At 40.4% G+C, this 19374-nt stretch overlaps 1 protein-coding gene across 1 annotated transcript; it reads right to left on the bottom strand.

Annotated features, from left to right (window-relative positions):
* Nucleotides 1–954: 954 nt before the first annotated feature.
* LOC133157452 (synaptic vesicle glycoprotein 2B-like) lies at nt 955–18848 on the bottom strand. The gene is made up of 15 exons (XM_061283979.1): nt 18652–18848; nt 12167–12712; nt 11264–11487; nt 8341–8521; nt 7362–7513; nt 7130–7263; nt 6789–6878; nt 6195–6308; nt 5105–5193; nt 4939–5014; nt 4580–4668; nt 2897–3030; nt 2537–2734; nt 1836–1995; nt 955–1544 (listed from the first exon to the last, which is right to left on the bottom strand). The coding sequence occupies exons 2-15, from the start codon at nt 12406–12408 to the stop codon at nt 1361–1363; spliced, it is 2067 nt and encodes a 688-aa protein (XP_061139963.1). The 5' UTR covers nt 12409–12712; nt 18652–18848; the 3' UTR covers nt 955–1360.
* Between the last annotated feature and the right edge of the window lie 526 nt (nt 18849–19374).

The raw sequence follows: 19374 nt of genomic DNA, 5'->3' as shown, positions 1-19374 counted from the left end.
ACATCAGACAAACATGCAGTTAGTTACTTACACAACCAATTGCGCCACGGAACCGCTTGCAATAAATACATGTCAACATCAAATTTTACAAGAAAAATAAAACATTCAACTCCATCACCCACACATGTAATGTCATCCGTATATGTTGGTATGTGCATTGTCAGTGTGTTGATGTGCTCATCAGTTGCAGGAGCGGCTCGGAATGCAATAATAAATGTGCCTGTAAACAGAATTCACTGGACACTTTCAATCTATTAGACACACCTGCACGTTTGTCATTTCCAAAATTGTATTAAATGATGTGCCTTTACAAAGGTGAGTTATTTTTTGACTGACACTATTAGAGATTCAAATATCTTGAGTGCAAATAAGTACTTTTCATGAGATGAATGTGTTTATTTGCTGCAGCCATGAAAAAACACACATTAAGTAAGGAGTCATTGACACACTGTACATGCATGTGCCGTCAATTCATTTTCAAGTTTGTATAGGTGCAAACTTGTCTCCATAAATTAACCGAGACTAATTGAGAAGTCCAGAGTGATACATTAACGGGATAATAGGACAACAGAAAACGCACTTGTGAATATGTAACACATAAAACATCTCTCTAATAGTGTCAGTACTAAAATAACCATCTTCAATGTAAAGCAGCTATGAATGGTAATCGTACATAATTGACGACACTTATAAAACCTGTTTGTCAAGTCTCGGGACAAAAGCATCGGTGCAATTTAGCCATGGATTTGAGTACATTTTAAAAATGTGGATTATTATTGATTTAATTATCACAGTTTATCCTGCCTTATGTTCCAGTCACTCTAGTTAAGAGTACTGACAAGTGTAAACATTTAACAAGGACACAATGAATAGCATTAGGACGAGCTGGGTATCAAATCACAATTGTAGGATCATTTTTGCAACACATTTAAAAATGGACTTTGCTGCCAGTGAGACAATTCAAAATTTATGTTGTCAGTTTGTGATGTCATTTCACATTACATATTCAACACAGAGCATGGGGAATGATGATCAATTACATTGTGATTTGCGTCATACTGAGTGTGCACATAATTTAAGTTAGTGTATGCATATTCTTTTCACACATTATTTTAAGATCATCCCTGATAACTGAAACAAACTAAATCTAGCTCATCTCACGTTGTCTGATCTACCCCTCAAAAGGCGCATTGTCAAAATAAAAAATAATCAGTACAACATGGCATTTTGTATTTGAAGTTGTTACCGTCCTTGCCTTGGAAAGAAAAGTGCAGTAAAAGTCAATTGGTGCTGCCAAGACTTCAACATCAAGCAATTACAGTAGGTCTTAAACACTCTTAATACTGGACCTCAAGTCACCTCATTGGAGAATTTTCTCTCGGGTGTCCGGCAGTTTGAGGGCAACCATGCCGCCGCATACCAGCGCAACAAATGATAGCAGGATGGGGATGGCTTTGGAGATGCCCACAAAACTGGCGAAGATAGAGCTGCCAAGAACCGCTGCCAGCTTACAGAGAGCATTCAGGACACCGAAGGCTGTTGCCCTGGGATACAGACAGATGTAAGAAGATTTTTTGCAACCTTAAAATAGCTTGATATTCCATGATTAATTGATTTACAATCAAGGTAATCGTGACACTAATCCACAGTAAAAGTTAGGTTATTCTTGGTTTGAGTGATCATGCCTGCAAAGTGACAAAGACACAAATTAGACAATACCCATGTCTTCTGTTGAATTACATGCTTCTGGGGTTTGTTTCTGGTTATTTAAAACTCATTCAATGCTGATCGATGTTAACAATGTCTCTCCTGTTGTGACAAAAGTGGGCAAATACCTTTTAGAAGCAGGGTAGAGCTCTACTGTCACCACCTCGATGCCGTTCCATGCAGCCACACTGACGCCGCAGAAGAGACACTGTAGAGCGATGATCGCAGATTGGCTGAAGCTCAGAAACAGGAAAAAGGTACAGCCTGCTGAGATCAGCATTGAGCCACCTGAGGAGATGATGAGTCCAATTAAAACCCGACTACAAAGGCCTGACTGAACTACTAATAATGTTGGACTCAAAATCGATTTTTACAAATCCCACTTTAGAATTGAAAGGTTCTGTGCTCTATTTTTGTGACTAACATAAATCTGGCGCAACACACAGCACATCTCTGCGCAAAGGAAAGTTCAACAAGTTGGTCATTTCACAAACGAGTGTAAACCGGCAGATCTGTGAAAGGGAGGGCTGTGCCACTATGGGAGTGGTCACAGCGGACTTCAATCATGGCCAGTCAAAGCAGCTCTTTTCATTCCCTTTGAATATGCTTGTTGAGTCTCCCCCTGGACATAGATTCTCATAGATGCACCCGAAAGATGAATAAATGCCATGTTTTGAACTCATCTTTTAGAATAAATACTCGGTAGACTAAATTTTAAAAACCACTGTTAAGTAAATATGCCAATTGGACATTGGGAGATCTTGGGTTGACTTTTGCATATAAAGAGTCATGACCATCAGAGAGGTCAGCAACGTAAGATCCACATCACCTATAATCTTGACTCTGCCGATCTTCTCCATGAAGAGGGCGGAGATGATGTTGCCAGGCAACACAGCCAGACTGCCAAGGAAACTGACCAGATATATGAGGACATCATTCTCTTCACCAGTGTCTAGGTGACAGCCACGTTTGTCGTCCTCAAAGGTGTTGTTTTCCATTTTACAGTCAATGAACTTCTCCTTCAGATCTACAGAGTATAATGCATAAGAGAGATTCAGGGTGTTGTCCCTTGGTGTACAGTATTGGGACAGCTATGAATTTTTCTGTCTACCTCCAACCATGATATTTAGTAAACATACCAGCCAAACCAGTGAGCCTCACCAACATGAGCTGCTTCACCTGAACCTACCTGTATTAGTGAAGACAGTGTTGCGTATGGTGCAGTTCTCAAACATCGTGTCAGTGGATTTGATGTCCTCAAAGAGACAGTCTTCAAACAATGAGTCCTCAAACTTCACAGACCTCAGTTCTATTTTGATGAACCTATGGGCATGGGATGGGACACACAAACAAGCCAATAGACAAAAAAAATATGGATTCCGACTTTTATAGCTGAAGCATTGCAGAATGAGCAGAATGGTCTCAGGAATACATTGCAGTCAGTCACAACTGCTATGCAAACAAGCTTTGTCGCACGCAAAGATATGATCGCCATACGATGCACACATGTATGCATACGTGATGCGCTCCATGGCAGTATCATAGTTTGAGCGGAAAACTTGTTATTATATTGAAGTGAAGTCCCATTCTGTCTTTTTTCAATTTTGCAATAGCATAGAAGTCAGGTGATATACAGTAGTAGTAGTCACATACTGTATCCTGAAAACGTCATTAAATATAGTCACGTACAGATGATGTAAAGCCCAATAGCAGCTACAATTTTTTTTTCCACTTTAGAGAAATTCATATTTTTCTTTGTTTGTGAGCAAACCCGATGATAGATTTGGTGATGTAAAGTCCATCCATCCTTTCATCCATTATCTGAACCACTCTTTACTGCTACAGCGAGTTTGGTAAATCTGCACAATGAGCAACAGGAGAGTCGGACACTCACACCTACAGGCAATTTGGAGCGGTCAATTGGCCTACCATGCATGTTTTTGAAACACCACACAGGAAGGCCGGAGCTGGAATCAAACCCACAACCTCTGCACTGTTGTAGTAAATGTGACCAAATAAAAGAAAAAGAAAAACTCTCAGTGTCTTCATCTAACCACCCGTGCGCTACACAATCCAATAAAAGTTCGTTAAGGCACGTTCAGAACAATATTTGGGGGACCTGCCAGAACTTTCTTTCAAACTTTACACACATCCCTCGTAAACTATATAATGGAGGCAAGCAATAGCACACGTCATGTTCTGTGTTTACATCGGTTTTTTTTATGGCGGCTCTTTCAATCACATTTCAGGCCAGCCATTGGGACAAAATACAATGGACTGGAGACAAAGTTGTGAGGAAGTGAGATGGGCAAATGTGATGCTGGGCCTCATATTTAAACTGCCAAAATATTAGCCAGTAAGTCATGGTATAGATGAGAAATCTAGTCACTGTAAAAGAAAAAAAATGAAATTGCAGTTTATCGATCTATTCCAAGTACATTGTACAGTTTTAGTAATCAGCAATTAACGCGTAAACCTCACGAGGTTGATCAGCTTCTCAACGTAAGTATTTGGCCATTATGCAAGAGCAAAATGATTAATCACATAGAGCAAACATGCACAACATGCACTTTGGATAACAAATGAAATGCATTAACTCTTGTGTACTTCGCACAAGGTGCTTATGATGTTTTTCAAAGTGAAAGGCATCGGATCCTGGCCGCATTCAAACTACAGAAGCTGTACACGTCACATCAAGATGATTTACTATGCTTTCACTGAGCAGGGCTGTGGAGAGAAGCTGAAGTCATTTCAACTTTACAACAATGTAACATTTTGATAGTTCTGCAACCTCGTAGTTTTACGTATTTAAATGTCAAATCACATAAATGTCAATAAAACAACTTTAAGAGAACGAGAAAGAAGCACCTACTTGTCATGGATGTATTCGCCTTCTTTATGGACCTGGTTCTCTAAAGAAAAGTTGAAATGGAAGTTCTCTACTTTTTCTCTATGGAATACCTGAAGACAGAAAAAACTTCAGCCAGAGGCAAATATTCAGAATTGAGCAATTGTATAGATAAATAACATTTCACAGATGGGATATGTGAGAAGTGAGAATGGCACTTGAAAGAAAAAGTTGGGTATGAAAATGTAATCCTTATTTTATTACACAAAGTTGTTAAAGTTGGTGGAAATTCTTGATTTAGCCCCTTGAGATGTAACAGCTCACTCGCCAGAGGTCACGCACAATCTATCAGATCAATGAATGCAGAGTGGTGCTTACATTACCTTGACTCTAGATTCATACTCCTCATATTGAAGGTGCTTGATCATGTCTGGGAACCACACAGATAGGCCATAGTAGCTGGGAGAAAGCAGTGTGAAAAGAAAAGCGGGTGTTTAAAATGCAATAAGTGGCAAGTTTCACCTGCAGTGGGCGACAGTGTGAGCAAACCTGAAAGCCATGCAGAACCAGATGATGGCCATAAAGAGAGTAGCAAACCTCAGCTCAGCAGAAAAGAGAGATGCTACGTTCTCAAATACCTGGGAATGAAACACAAATATACATGACAGAAAAATCTACATTAAACTCTCTAATACACAGGTGTCAAACTCAAGGCCCGGGGACCAGATACGGCCCACCATATCATCCTATGTGGCCCGCAAAGACATATTGTGCATCAAATTCGTGTGTCATTACTGGAATTGCAAATTGTCTTCACTTAATATCTTTTTTTTTTTAATATTTGACCAGTTTTTACTCGTCTGATTTGAAAACGAGTTATTTGTCAGTTTGTTTTGTAGCTTTTATTGTATATAATATGAGGTGCTCATACATTTATTTGGGTTGACAGTCAGAATGGCCCTTCGAAAAAAGCTATGACTACAATGTGGCCCGCGAAAAAAAGGAGTTTGACACCCCTGCTCTAATAGGATTCATCCATTTAGCTTATTCTGTTTGGATGCTGGAATCTATCCCAGATGGCATATGGCGACTGGTGAGAGATGAGGTACACCCGTTGGACTGATCACTACTCCACCTGGGTGAGACACGTGGGGCTTTATTTTCATAGACTGCTCTTGTTGGCCAATTCACTCATCAAAATTCAATCAAAATCAAAAAAGCTCTAACCCTAACCTTGCTTTTATTTCCCTATAAAAGGGAATTCATCTGGCACATCTCAGCAATGTGTGGAGCTTAATTGGGAGCATCAGACGTCCAGCGAGGAGCTCGACCCTTCAACTGAGCTGTGATAGGTGGCGGAGGTGGTACCCCATATGTGGACTTCAGGGGAATTGTAAGTCAAATGAACCCTTACCCATTTCAATTGAATATATAACAATGCATGAATAAATAATTCAGTTTACATAAAGCCTCTTGGAACTGGTGAAAGGAAATAGACAGTTAGGGAATAAGGTCTATTGTTTGCTCGGGAAGAACAACGTTAAGTCAGAAGAGCAATGCGTGTGTTGTGAGATGTAATACACTTGAATTAGTATTCTCTATTCAATTTAAAATACAGTATTGGGTGTGATTTACGTACCAGTTTACATAGCGTAAGTGAGCGGACAGCCCAGCGTTGCACAGCTGTTCCTGTAGCACTTTGAATCTCAATTAACTCATCCTCTGCTGTCTTTGGAGCCTTGATGTGAGTCACCTGAAGAAGGTAAAGGAGAACTGAGGTACGGTTGATCAAATTTGTCCAACATCTCCAATGATGTCATCTTTAATTTCTTCAAATAGGACAGACTTTCAGACGACAACTTTTGAGCCAATGCAGCTATTTACAGATGTTTGCAAAATCACCAACTGTGAAACATGAGCAAAAGAGTCTTATTTCTCCATTTTTTGACACAATTCTGAGGCTAATTATATGTAAATGCAACAATGATATCCATTTTCATAAAATTCTTGCAAATGACGCCCTCCAGTCATGTTATAATATTCAGGGTGGTTCTGAGAATGTTAATGCCTGATGCAATTTTTCCACCCAAAATAGTTCAGTTTCATCTTTAAAATGATCCTAAAAGTTAAACCTGACTGACTACAAAGATGAATGTGGGCACATTTTGAGACAAACACCCGGCCAGTATGTCCATCTGGATAGCTTTATTGGATATCTACAGTATTGACTCACGGTGAAGACTTTTTCCGGCTGTCCTTTGGCTCTCCAGTTGGTGTCGTGGACCTGCTTCAGAATCATCCATGCTTCATCGTGCTTGGCATTCTGCTCCAAACAAGATGACATTTTCAGCACCAATTCCGCACACTAAATTCTTGGTGTTTATAGAGCAACACAAGAACAAACAAATTCCTATTCTTTGTGCTTGTAGATTCAAAGTAATGAATCCCCTTTATGCATAAATTGATTTTTCAAGTCATGCAGATTGCCTCATTGAAAAAACCACAACACCTATATACTAAACAAAAAACATTTGCAAAAGTGAGCATGGAACCAAAACATGGTAGCTATCTCACCTCAAGCAAGAAGCGAGGACTCTCAGGCATGAATGTTAGTCCGATGAGAGAGGCGATGGCAGGAAGAGCTGCAACCAGAACAAATAACCTCCAACTGTGGAACTGGAAGTCTGTGCCCATACTGAACCCCCAACCTACGCAAAACACAAGCACAAATACATATTATTAAACCGAAGAATTATATGCCAAGTTGTGCTGTACATGTAGCTACAATGACAGTAAATCATCTTACCATATCTGGGGATGATTCCCCAGGCAGTAAAAGAAGCAAAAATCGCACCAATCATCCAAAACATACACAACCAGGAAAGATGCTCTCCTCGCTTGTCCATCTGGAGGAACTCAGAGAAGTACGAGTAGACAATCGGCACTGTGCCACCGATACTGAAAAACAGATAAGACTCCTTTAACTAACTTTGCTTGCAAACATTATCGGCATGGAATTTTGTTTTCAAATGATTTGATTCAAAGGAATAATGGAATTAAGAGTCATAAAAACAACAAAGGCCAATTGGATTACTAGAGAGAGAGAAGAGAGATGAATAAATCGAGAGGTTACGACTTTGGTTCTCGACTGATACTTTTCAGTGTGGAGTTTGACTACTAGGTTTCCCAGCTTCTTTCCACAGGGATTAATGTTAGACTAATTAAAGACTCTATTATCGTGCATGGGCGTGAATGTGAGTGTGAATTGTCTGCTGTGAATGTGCTCTATTGGTGACCATTCCAGGGTACACTCAGATGGAACAGTGAAGACAAGCATTAAAGAATGCATGGATGAAATAGTAATACTAATAGTCCATAGTAGGTCTATAGTTATTACACACACATACAATGAGGCAGGACACGGCAGATAAGCTATAACTACAAGACATTTATTGATGTGGTGCAAGCTGTTTGTAGATGGGATCATTTGTGGTGTGCCGTGACCTGATTTCTGAGTGTGTGGTTCCCAATGGATTTGAGTTATTTTGAGCTTAAGCATTGTACTTGGTCCCTGCTATGAAACACCAGACTGCCGAGGTAGGGTTGTAAATATGAAAGTAAATATGACGTCTACCACAATATACTGATCAAAGATAATCACGTATTAAAGCATGCAATAGTGGATAATAATGAAGTATGAACCCTCTGAGTTCTTGAGTAAAAAGAAGTGAAGGCAACAACACAACAGTTACCAGTGATGTACTGATGTACAGTGCATGAGTTACCCGATGCCTGACAGCAGCCTGAAGAAGAGGAAGAAGCCATAGCTCTGGGCGAAAGAAGATAGGAAGACGAAGACACAGTTTATAGCTAAGGCCACAACCAAACAGCGTCGACGGCCAATTTTGTCTGCGAGACCACCCCATATGAATGCTCCCACCATCATACTCAGGAAGACAATCAGACCTGCAGAGAGAAACAGAAGGTGTTAAACTTGAGCAAGAGGGAGTGTTTCATTCATTCATAAAATGCCATTTATTTGGTTGACATTAAACGCACTTTTTCATACTCATGATGGCAGATGCATGGAAAAAGATTTGGGCAACTTCGGTACTTCATAGTGGGACAACATTGAAAAAAAAAAAGACACTTTGCAGGAATGTAGGCATGTTTATCAGGGTAAATTACTGTACCCTCAAAATACCTCAACACACGCATTGCCTAAGCCACTGGCAACAAAATGGACATGTCCCTTGTGACAGACAGGACAGGACAACCAATTACAGAAGCGGATCACTACTCCGCAGATGCATCAGTCCATAGCGTCAGGAACCGGCGGCGCTTGAATTCCGGGAACAGAGGCTGCAGAGGAAGAAGCTGAACGACAGGTGCGGCCGCCCGTCCTGACCAAGCAGGAGGTCAGGCCGGGCGGCTAGCGAGACGTGGTCAGAAATGGGCAAGTGGTCAGGGTGGGCGGCAGACAGGTCAGTACATGAGCAATGTTGGCAACGGGAGTCAGAGGGGTCAAGCGCCGGGAGCAACGAGTGGCATCACGGGACAGACTGACAGAGAAAAGCAGGTAGTGGCAGGTTTAAGTAGCGTTCACTAACAAGGGACTGTTGCAGCTGATTACTTGATTTCGTGGGTGTGGCTGTGAGCATGTGACGTCAATGGAAGTGACTGGCTGGGTGGCAGGTAACACAGGCACGTGACACCCCGATGTAAAAATGTCCAAACTTGTGTCAATAAGTGTTTGTCCTTAAGTGTCAATATGTTTTGTCCATTATTTTCCAACAGTGTATTAACCCTTTTGAGAAAGGACTTCACCAGAGCTTCTTGGGTTGCCACTGGAATCCACTTCTCCATGACAACATCACAGCAAGGGCCACCGCGCGTGACTCTTCCGGATCCCACCCCGGTCCGATCATCATAAAAAATAGCCACTCACTCCGCACTCCAGGTAATTTAGCACCATGATTCCGTGTGATGTGAACTGTGCAAGCCTGTATCTGTTTTCCTGTCATTCAAGTAAGACACGTTGCTGCAGAAAGACAACATGGGTGAGAATAAAGCCGAGATTCGAACGTAGATCAGCTGACTGTGAGGTAGATCAATGAATTTGAAAGATGTGATTAAATTATGGGATGTGATCTCAATATATCTGGGTGAAGGAAGGAGCTTGTCTGTGGCAAATGGAATTACAGAATTTTCTCAAGTTATTCAAGAGAGTTGTGGGCAGATCATTCTCTTTATCTATTTGTTGCATCAAACTAATTCTGGAAACACAACACCAGTGTGCAGATGGTCATACAACAGGGGTCGAGCTATAGCTGTGACTATTCATCTTAAGATTCTTTTATTAGGCTGCATACATGTTAAGTGAATGTATGAAAACACATCAGAACATTACTTATGAATACTGTCATAGTGTTAATGTCTGACCAGACTCCATTTTCGAGCATTTGATCTACGACTGAAATAGTTCATGACGACCGCACTGCAGCAGGCTTTTTCCTCCACCCATATTTCTTCACGTCACATCTCCATTTCCCTTTGCCATCCACTCCCCTGCTTATTCATTCACACACAAGTTGTTTCTGTATCCCCCTGTCTGCATTTGACTGCTATTTGTTTTCTTGTTTCTGCTGTTGTTTGTTTCTCACTTTTCTCTCCCAGTGGAATTTGATGGCTCAGCCTCTATCCTACTCTTTCCTCACAGTTGCATGAATGTCAGTTGTACAAATACGCACTTCCACTTCTAACCATGCCCTGCATAACTTGTAGAATACAAATAAGCAACTCAAGTAAGCCCTCAATATGTAAAGCAATGAAGACTGCATGCAATCTCCTGCAAGCAAGCAGTTTTATTTCTGCTACCTCAGAAAACCAGACTCATTTGGGGATTTACTGCATCAACAATACTCCACATTACTGACACCCAGTCACGGACCATGATCAAACTGCCTCCACCAAAAGTTGTTACTATATCAGTGCAGCAATTAGCGTATTGTGGCATTCTTCGGTTCCTCTCCACACTTCTGAACTCAAGCTCATCATAATATTCCTCCACATGTACAGAACCTGAAAACGAGAGTCAACGGCAACAGCAAAATAATCTGCTTGTCACCAGCTTTTTTTGAAAATTCTTCATGGGCACAAACCTGCGACTCAGCTCTGCTGCTCATTCTACAACAGCAATGTTCCTAACAATTGAAGCAAAATGCGCTCTGCTTTCCCAAGGTGTCAGTACAATGACAAGTCTCTGGAAAACCCAATATTCCATGATTTACAGCCAGCCTCAGACTTTATTGAGTCATGCCTCTTTGGTGTTTGCCTACACATTTCCAGGTTCCTAACGGAGGGTGTGTCAGCAATTTGACGGGAGAATCCGCTGAGCTAGAAGGTGTGCAAGCCAAGCACGTAAAAAAAAAGACTTATTTGCAAATGAGAAAATGTGGCTCTTAAAGAATTAAAATCATTGATCGTATCTTGCATTTCTTGATCCTTTGGGTAATCAGATTCTTATCACAGACTTGGTTTTAAAACACCAAGGAAATGTTTTAAATTGTCTGAAACGAGCACTACAGGATATGTCAATACACACACCCGTTTGGAATGCAGGAATATATTGACTCGCGGATTAGACGAAATCAAAGAGCACACATAACAGGTAAGCCAGTATCAAATCAGTAAGACAATCAACCTTACCCAACATCCCCTTCTCTGCATTGGACAGGCACAGGTCCTTTTCGGCAGATGGCAGAACAAAGGCAACCACAAAACATTCCACCCCATCAGCCATGAGAGCCAGGCCCAGCACCATGAAGAGCGTCCACTGGAACTTTCCATGGCCACAGTCTTCCATGATATCCTCATACTGTTCCGATAACTCCTGCAGTTCGGTGAGTGCACCGCCAGCTCGAGACTTTGCCCTGAGATTGCACAAAAAAGGAGAACAAATCTTGAGGTGGAATCACTCCCTAATGAGCTCACATTAACATTAAAATGATACATGATGTTAATTGGACAGAATGACTATTAAGACTCAAATTAGTTTTCTTTCTACTATACTAAAAACTAGATTTTATTACTGCAATTAGTTCTCTATTCATTTTACATGAGTTCAACGTGCATCTGGAAAGTCTTTGCTTTACAGTTTTCCCACATCAGCCTTGTTTCAAAATTCATTTGATCCCCTCAATGGTACACAAAACATCCCATAATTACTGTTTTTGGATGTTTTGGCCAAATCTTACATATATTAGCCGTCGTGCAGTATGGTACAGCATGCTGTTTCAAGTCTTCTTCAATATAATGCCTCAAGCTTTGCATGTTGACAATATACGTACATGTTGAGTATAATTTTGAGATAAATAAATTTATTCCACTTTGGAATGAGGCTGTAAGATAAAATGTAGAAAAAGTGGACTTGAAGTATTCACTAAGTGTTCAGATGGACTATTGTTTTTATTTTTTAATTCCAGACATAAATCCATAGAACGCAACATGATATATACTTCCGGTGAAAAATAATTGAGCATACATCAGCTATGTTAAGCTATGTTGCTACTATTTAGGGGGATTCCCGTCATGGTAAATGTGTCTCCTCACCTCGCAGCCCTCTGTGCGGCCTTCACCTCATCAGGATGTGGTATCCCTTGATATTCTCCTTCATACATTTGGTCTTCTTCATCATGACCTTCAGTCGCATCACTGGCAGCGTCCTCTTCTTGGGGGGGATATTCGGCCTGGTAGCCATATCCATCGTGACCACCTCCATCACCTTCTCCATAAGTCCCATAGCTGTCGCCGTCGCTTTGGTGGTATATGTTGTTTTGGTAGCGGTCGGCCATCCTATCTGGTTCTACCTTCTCTATGCTGATAGACTAATCGGAACAAGTGGAAACGTCTGTGATTTGTGGGAAGAATCGGCAGCCTGTGTGACGTTTCAAGGGTGTAAACTGTGAGCCTTCAGTTAGAGCATGATGTGTCAATTACTTGAAAATATCTGATCCGTTGGTCACACTTGCATTTGTTGCTTTCTTGCAGCGAGTGTGTAATCATGCATGCCTGAATGTCTTAAGACCTGATTTCAGTAGCTGCAGTGGTGTTTGGGTGACTTCAGAGAAATGAAATATTTGTTTTCAATATCCAAACCTGAAGACAGAAGAAAAAAAATGTAATTATCAAACCACAATACAGTCTTTCACATGTTACATTTACATTATGCTCCTGGGTGCCGCAACAGCCCCACTGTATACTGCCAGAAACGTAGACCACTATGAGATTTTGCCCATTTTTGACCCCTGTATGACCCTCCTGTATGTTTTCTCATAGCCACCTATAAGGGGACGGGGCTGTTTAGGCACGGAGGCTCAAAGGAACAATATGGTTTGGCCCGCGGAAAACCACAGAACCCAGTATGTACCCTTCATGTTCTGACGGGGTCACTTGCAATTCTCACTTTGTGTCAAGGCTTTCTACACATGAAACATGAACACCGGGCAGCGTTGAAACATGTTTGGGGGCCCAGTAGAGTCTAACAAAGCTCCGCTGCCAGTGTTGGCATCCGGGCTGGCGGTTACATACAGTACCGCAGAATCATAAAACCTTGTTGATATTCCTTTTATTGATGAGTACTGGTTTCCTTTTTTGGGATTAAATGTGCATGCAAGATTAAATCTTGTCCCAGTTGCAAAAGGTACCAGATAAATCTGAAAGATATTTCTGAAAAAAACAACATAATGTTTACCTATTGTATGGGTTGATTGTTTACTTCTTATTTGCTTACGTCAAAGCAATCAGTAACAAAACAAAGTCACAGAAAATAGAGTTAACACAATAATGATTTATCTGACTAACAGTTGACCAGCAATGATCCAACCTTCCATCATTATGTACGGGGTATTCGCTACTGACGGATAGGCAGCAGGAAATTAAATTCTGGCAGCGTCATCGGCTCGCCATTGTCGCCAGACCTTATCTGCCCTCCATCTTTGAATAATGCACATAATTAATCCGATAAAGTCAGCAGCATGTACTGCCAGTTTCAACAAGTTGTAATTAGATAATTGTCTGATTCCAAGCATGTCACAGTCCCAAATGTGTGTTTTCATACTTTACCAATCTAATGCAATGTAAAAGCTGAAGCACTGGTAATCTACATTGCCGTCCAGTCATGAAACAATATGGCTGCACCTAACATGCAGCATCCATGAGTTAGGCTCCTGCATGCAGTGCATCATGTCCTTATGAGCGGTCACTTGTCTTTATTCCCAGTCCACTATTATATATAGCTTGCTTTCAATTGATAAAATGCTACTAAAATGAACCTATACAATACTTGGCCCCGTAAAGAATTCATTTAAATCCCATTATTTTCTGCTAGATAATGTATTTTCAAAGGAGGCAAAATGTAGGCTCCACTTTATTGGTAAAATCATTTTCCACACAAGACTAATACAAAAGCTGAAATTGGTGTGCTGAGGAAAAAAAAAATTACAATGAGTGGGCTATCATAAGAACAAAGATCCATGTGTGGGAACTCAACCGTGTTGAGCGGTCAGGATCTGTTCTTAATTTCCTTCTGAAAGAATATGGTTTCTGAAAAAAACTCTAGCCATGTTCTGTGAAAGTGAGATGAAAATGTTTCATTTATTTAGCATAAAGAAACTCATGGATGCATCTACAGTACGTACGTACGTATCAACGGAAATCTATTTTCTGTTCTTCATCTGTTTTTCTGCAACCTCATCCTTTAATTAGTGGCTCAGGAAATGGGTTTTGTCAGGAACAGATGCTCAGTCAGGTTGGAATCTGATGGTTCATTAGCTTTTAAGTTGATACGGACTGCACACAAGAACATGCAAAACCCACATGCATGCATGCATGCTCTCACATATACTGTCAAAACTAATAAGTACTCAATGAGCTTGATATACTGAAGGTTTGTGAGTGCAGCAAACTTGATTGCTCATCCAAACAGATGTGGAAGCTGATCTGCATCATGAATACATCTGTCTACAAAGTTCATTTTGCGTATTGTGCGTTTTTAATCCTCTTTAGTGCAGGCCAATGTAACTTCAATTATTAGCAACAGGACCGTTTCTACAACAACCAGACTTCAAGTTTTTTTCACAGGTCCTCGATAATGTCAACATTTTTCCATCCTCTGATTGGTTGGTCAAGGATAAAAAATTTGCATATTGGTTTTTTTTATGGTACTGGTGGTATCTCGTATAATTATATTGTAATAGTGATTGTTGTAAGAGATGGATTACGTTGGACAAGTCCCCACTGTAGGTCCAGATACAACTGTTTGTTCCTTTGAGGGTTAGGGTTGTATGATGTTCCAGCTTTGTTTGATCCAGTCAAGGTCTTTTCACACCCAACTCATCACACCGTGCATTTTAAGAGCCTTACTTTGTATACTGGGGTACAGTCACGCAGAGACAGGTAAGAGCCTTCCTTTGGGCCCTCCCACAAAGTCGAAACGATTGACTATGTCTTCGAAAGAAGATGAAAGATTCACTTGTGAATAATTCATTCAACTAGATGATTTCTGGGGAGGAGGGCGGAGCGTGTACATATCTGTGTCACTTTTAAAGGTTCTGGGTTTGAACCCCAGCTTTCTATGGGGTGTTGCATGTTTTCCACACTAAGAGATGTGTTGACCATCTATCTCCCTGCCAATTAAGACGATATTTCACAAAAAGTGTATACAACCCCTCCCCCAAATCTGTTTCCTTCCACCCTTCTGGGTTATAAATGTTGCAGGTGCAGTGTGTGCCTTCATGTATATTAAATGAACGCTTGGTCCCCTCCCAGGCTTGTTGTTCAACCAATGCTGCATTCACTCTGGGCTCACATCAGTCTAAACCCTTGAAGAGTATTAAATTCATCTATACAATAGTATGGAAGTATGCTGTTAGTTTTTCTGTCTAAGTGCTTCCCTGTGGATTAGTACAGAAATTTTTGTAGAATAAAAACCTTCAAGGCAATCTGACAGAAGCACTTCTTCCTTTCTTTGCAGAGACCTAGCTATAATCGCAGTCTTCTCAGTCCAATTGCTTGATAAGTAAAGATTACATTAAAAAAGAAAAAATATGTTAATTCATGCTTAATTAACAATAAACCTTTAGCACACATACTTGTTTTAGTTTGATATTGTCATGATAACTTTCAAAAAACATTGAGACCTAACAAGTGAGTCCACGAGATATCTTACAGTATAGAGTATGCTCAACTTGAGGAAACAATTGTTTTAATCAACAATTTCCAGTTGATATCTAAGATTGGGATTTTCCACATTCTATTATCCACATTTTTACCCAAGTGCAAAATATGGAACAGCATCCCAAAAACATAACAAATAAGCATTCCGTTTTGAAGGCCTATCATCATTCACCTGAATGTCAATGGACAAAAAACAATTATTGTCACGTACCAGCACACATTGATCGCAGAAGTGAGCACAACAAACACGCGCTTTTAGAGGTACGTATTTGTTTTCCAGGGTACCCATGAAGCCTGAGGATTAACATTATCATGGTAAACAAAATAACATCAGCATTTATCATTGATCAGTCATCCTGTACGTTTCACACTGCTGCAATATCTTAAAGATCCACTGAAGTCTGATTCCTGAGGTCCATTTTGTCTCAGATTCAGAGCAGATTTTTATTCAGTGCAGAGTAGTTGTTTTAAGTTTATTAGGTAACCCTCCCACCAGCTACACATGTGACTTTGCATGAAGTCGCTCACTCACAGCCAGGAAACAACTAACATTTTTACTGAAGCTCTAACATCATTCATACATACGTCAATTTTAATCTGTGTGATGTGGAGATCCTAATACTTATCGTGAGACTGCGCCTAAAATATCATTTGAACAATAGAATCCACTTAAAATTGTGGGATTATTTAAAAAGTGCATTCAAATGGGATCTGAGTCCTAAATAACACAATGTGGTCAAATAAATCAGAATAAAACTAAATCGTAAGTACACCGGAAATAGAGAAACAGCCATAATGATTTTAGCTAATACTTTATCAGCCAGAGGCGATTGCCTAAAATCTGATGTTCATTGAGGTAATGATGAATTTCACAAACACGTAGATGCCTTGTTTTGATTTGCTGATTGTGACGCAAACTGGTGGGGGGAAAAAATTCCCATGGGGATTTTAGCTTTGGAAATATTCATAAATCAGTGCTTTTCCACTTTAATGAGTGAGTGAGGGAATAGGCAGAAAACAACGTTGAGAAGAATAAATTCTAAAGTTCCCTTCAATGGCCCTCAGTACTTCCAGGTTCCAAAGATCCTCCATCACCTCTTTAACTTTACCCAGATTAAATATATTTAATATTCTATTTGACTGGATTTAGACTTCAGGTTTACATAGTACGAGACAACGTGAGAATGCTATTTATACAGTGCTGTACGAATTCAGCAATAACACAATTAAAAAAGACTTTGTAGAATTGGACCACATAGACTCATTAAAAAGTGAAGTACGTCCCAAAACAGGACTGCAGCTGTTCTACTGTCATGCAGCTTTCACTGAGCAGCCTGTGAGAGACTGAAATGAACGCCAGCGGGATGAGGTATGTTGAGGGGGCTGCTGTTTATATAATACTTTGACTGCGTATACCTCAAAGCCTTTCTATATCCGCATCATACCGCAACCTTTAAACACAACAACACCTGATAGCTTATAGTTTGTATTGCAAGGGAAAAAAATGTTCTCAAGGGGCTTTTAGTTTTGAAAATTGCAAGTGATGTGCTCAAAAAACAGTGCTGCTTAGGGCTGTGATGGATATGAAATGGGGAAGCTGAAGAGTCAGCCGAGTCATTTAGACACAATTAATAATGCATCATGTTCCTAGCTACAGCAGGAAGACTCTCCACCTCCCCCCACCCCCCCACCACCACACACACACACACACACACACATTAAGCAATAGTGCAGTCTACTGAATCAAATTGGAGCTGAAGTAACCTGCTGGATGTTATAAGCAGCATCACCAGATCCGAGCTAGAACAATGGAAGTTTGTTCTGGTGCCTTTTCTATTAATGATGGGCATTATTTTGTAGCGCCCCTTCACTGTTGGTCTACTGTCCACGCCCATCCCGCAACTCAGCAGGTTGGGAGCTAAAGCCTTCCGCTACTCTCACCCCCCTTGTGTATCTCACGCCTCATGAACCATGTGATATCTCCCAGTCGATAACAAAAGTAATAAAACTATTGAATCTATCCATCCCATCTTTCCATCTATTCATTTTCTATAAAGCTTGTCCTCATTTGGGTCATGCATGAAGGCAACCCAAGCGGACTCCGGATGTGTCGCCACTCAGTCACAGGGTTAAGGTTTCATGATTATAGTTTGTGTGTGTCTCTTTAATTGAAGTTGGCAATTGAAATAAAGTATTCAAATGATCATTTTCTGGAGTTAAACGTTAACATTAAGATGAGTTTTATAAAAGGTTACACTTGAGACTGGAAGAGTCGGCATCAAGCTTTTTAAAACCTTTAAGATGGGTTTAAAATAGTCTTGTTCTGTTACCTTCTGTCAAGAAATACAGGCTTTTATTAAAATGCAAGACTTCAAACAGTTTGTAGTGGTCCATTACAAATGCAGCTTTTGATGTGAGAGTGTGGCAAAGGAAGAATATTATACACAATATGCCATCAGGTACCATTGAACAGATGCTGTAAAATAAGGTTTGAGTGTTTTCAACGTGCATATTTCTTGCATAAAACTGGCACGCAATCTTTGCCTCTGTGCTTCTTGACAGTTTGTAACATTCAAATTATTGTCACATAATAGCCAAAATAGTTTGACTTGTTTCCATACAATTGCATCTGCAGTATTTATGCGCAACGCGTTGTCACATTAAATAAAATAGAACTACATTGCATGCATTGTTACATAAAGAATATTGACAAATTTCATCTATTGGAATAAGAAAATACTTTAAATATTTGTCTTGCATTTCATAGCCATCTCATACATCTTTGAACTCAAATAATGCTTCAATAAAAACACTTGTCTTCATTCATTTCAAATTAAATACATGACAAATAGTTGACTTACCAGAAAGGAGTCAACCTGAAGTTTACGAATTTTCATTGGCGTCACGCTCTCACAAAAAATCTATCTCATAGTTCGGTAATCACCCTAAAATGTGAATCTGGAGCTTGAACAGTGTACGTAGAGAGAGCATTACTTTGACTACAAAGGCAGGACGCAGACAGAGCTGAGGGATTAGAAAAGCAAAGGATAGATCTCGCCTCTCTTTCTCTATCTGTCTGTCGGTCTCACTCTCTCTCTTGTTGCAGCAGCAGTCTCTGCTGCGTCCTTCCTATCTGGGGCATAATGGTACAGTCTGCCTCTGCCCTGTTTCATGAGCAAGACCATTCCATTTGTCTTGCTGCAGGGGGAGGCCAGGAGTGATGTGAGGAAAGGAGGGCGTGTAAGGGGGAGGTGGTGGTTTGAGAGGAGCAGATGGGTGGCTTGTGGGAGGGGGATGGATGGAAGCAGGGAGGGATGAATAGATGATGAGGTGGAGTAAGCGAGTGGGGCTGCCCAGTGACAGATGTGTTGACTTAGTGTGATGCTTTCTGCACATTGATGGGAAAGTCTTGCAGATTTGCACAGATATAAGACTCTAACTCCTCTGTGTGTGTGTGTTTTTTTTAAAACAATGTTTGACAATTACACACGGTGAGCAGAGGCCTCGAAATAAAGGCCCACATACCTGATTTGGAAAAATCATGACCATCTTACAAGTTTAGTGTGTCTCAATGTCGTAAAAAA

Source organism: Syngnathus typhle, linkage group LG7 (genome assembly GCF_033458585.1).
Source record: "Syngnathus typhle isolate RoL2023-S1 ecotype Sweden linkage group LG7, RoL_Styp_1.0, whole genome shotgun sequence".
Lineage (NCBI taxonomy): Eukaryota > Metazoa > Chordata > Actinopteri > Syngnathiformes > Syngnathidae > Syngnathus > Syngnathus typhle.
Note: the sequence above shows the minus strand (reverse complement) of the source record. Positions and strands in the feature narration are given on the sequence as shown.

Coding starts and splice junctions, on each gene's coding strand:
- LOC133157452 (XM_061283979.1), bottom strand. CDS start 12,408: ATGGCCGACCGCTACCAAAACAACATATACCACCAAAGCGACGGCGAC. Junction 5,194..6,194: donor CACTTACGCTATGTAAACTG/GTACGTAAATCA, acceptor TTTCATTCCCAG/GTATTTGAGAACGTAGCATC. Junction 5,015..5,104: donor TGGTTCTGCATGGCTTTCAG/GTTTGCTCACAC, acceptor GCTTTCTCCCAG/CTACTATGGCCTATCTGTGT.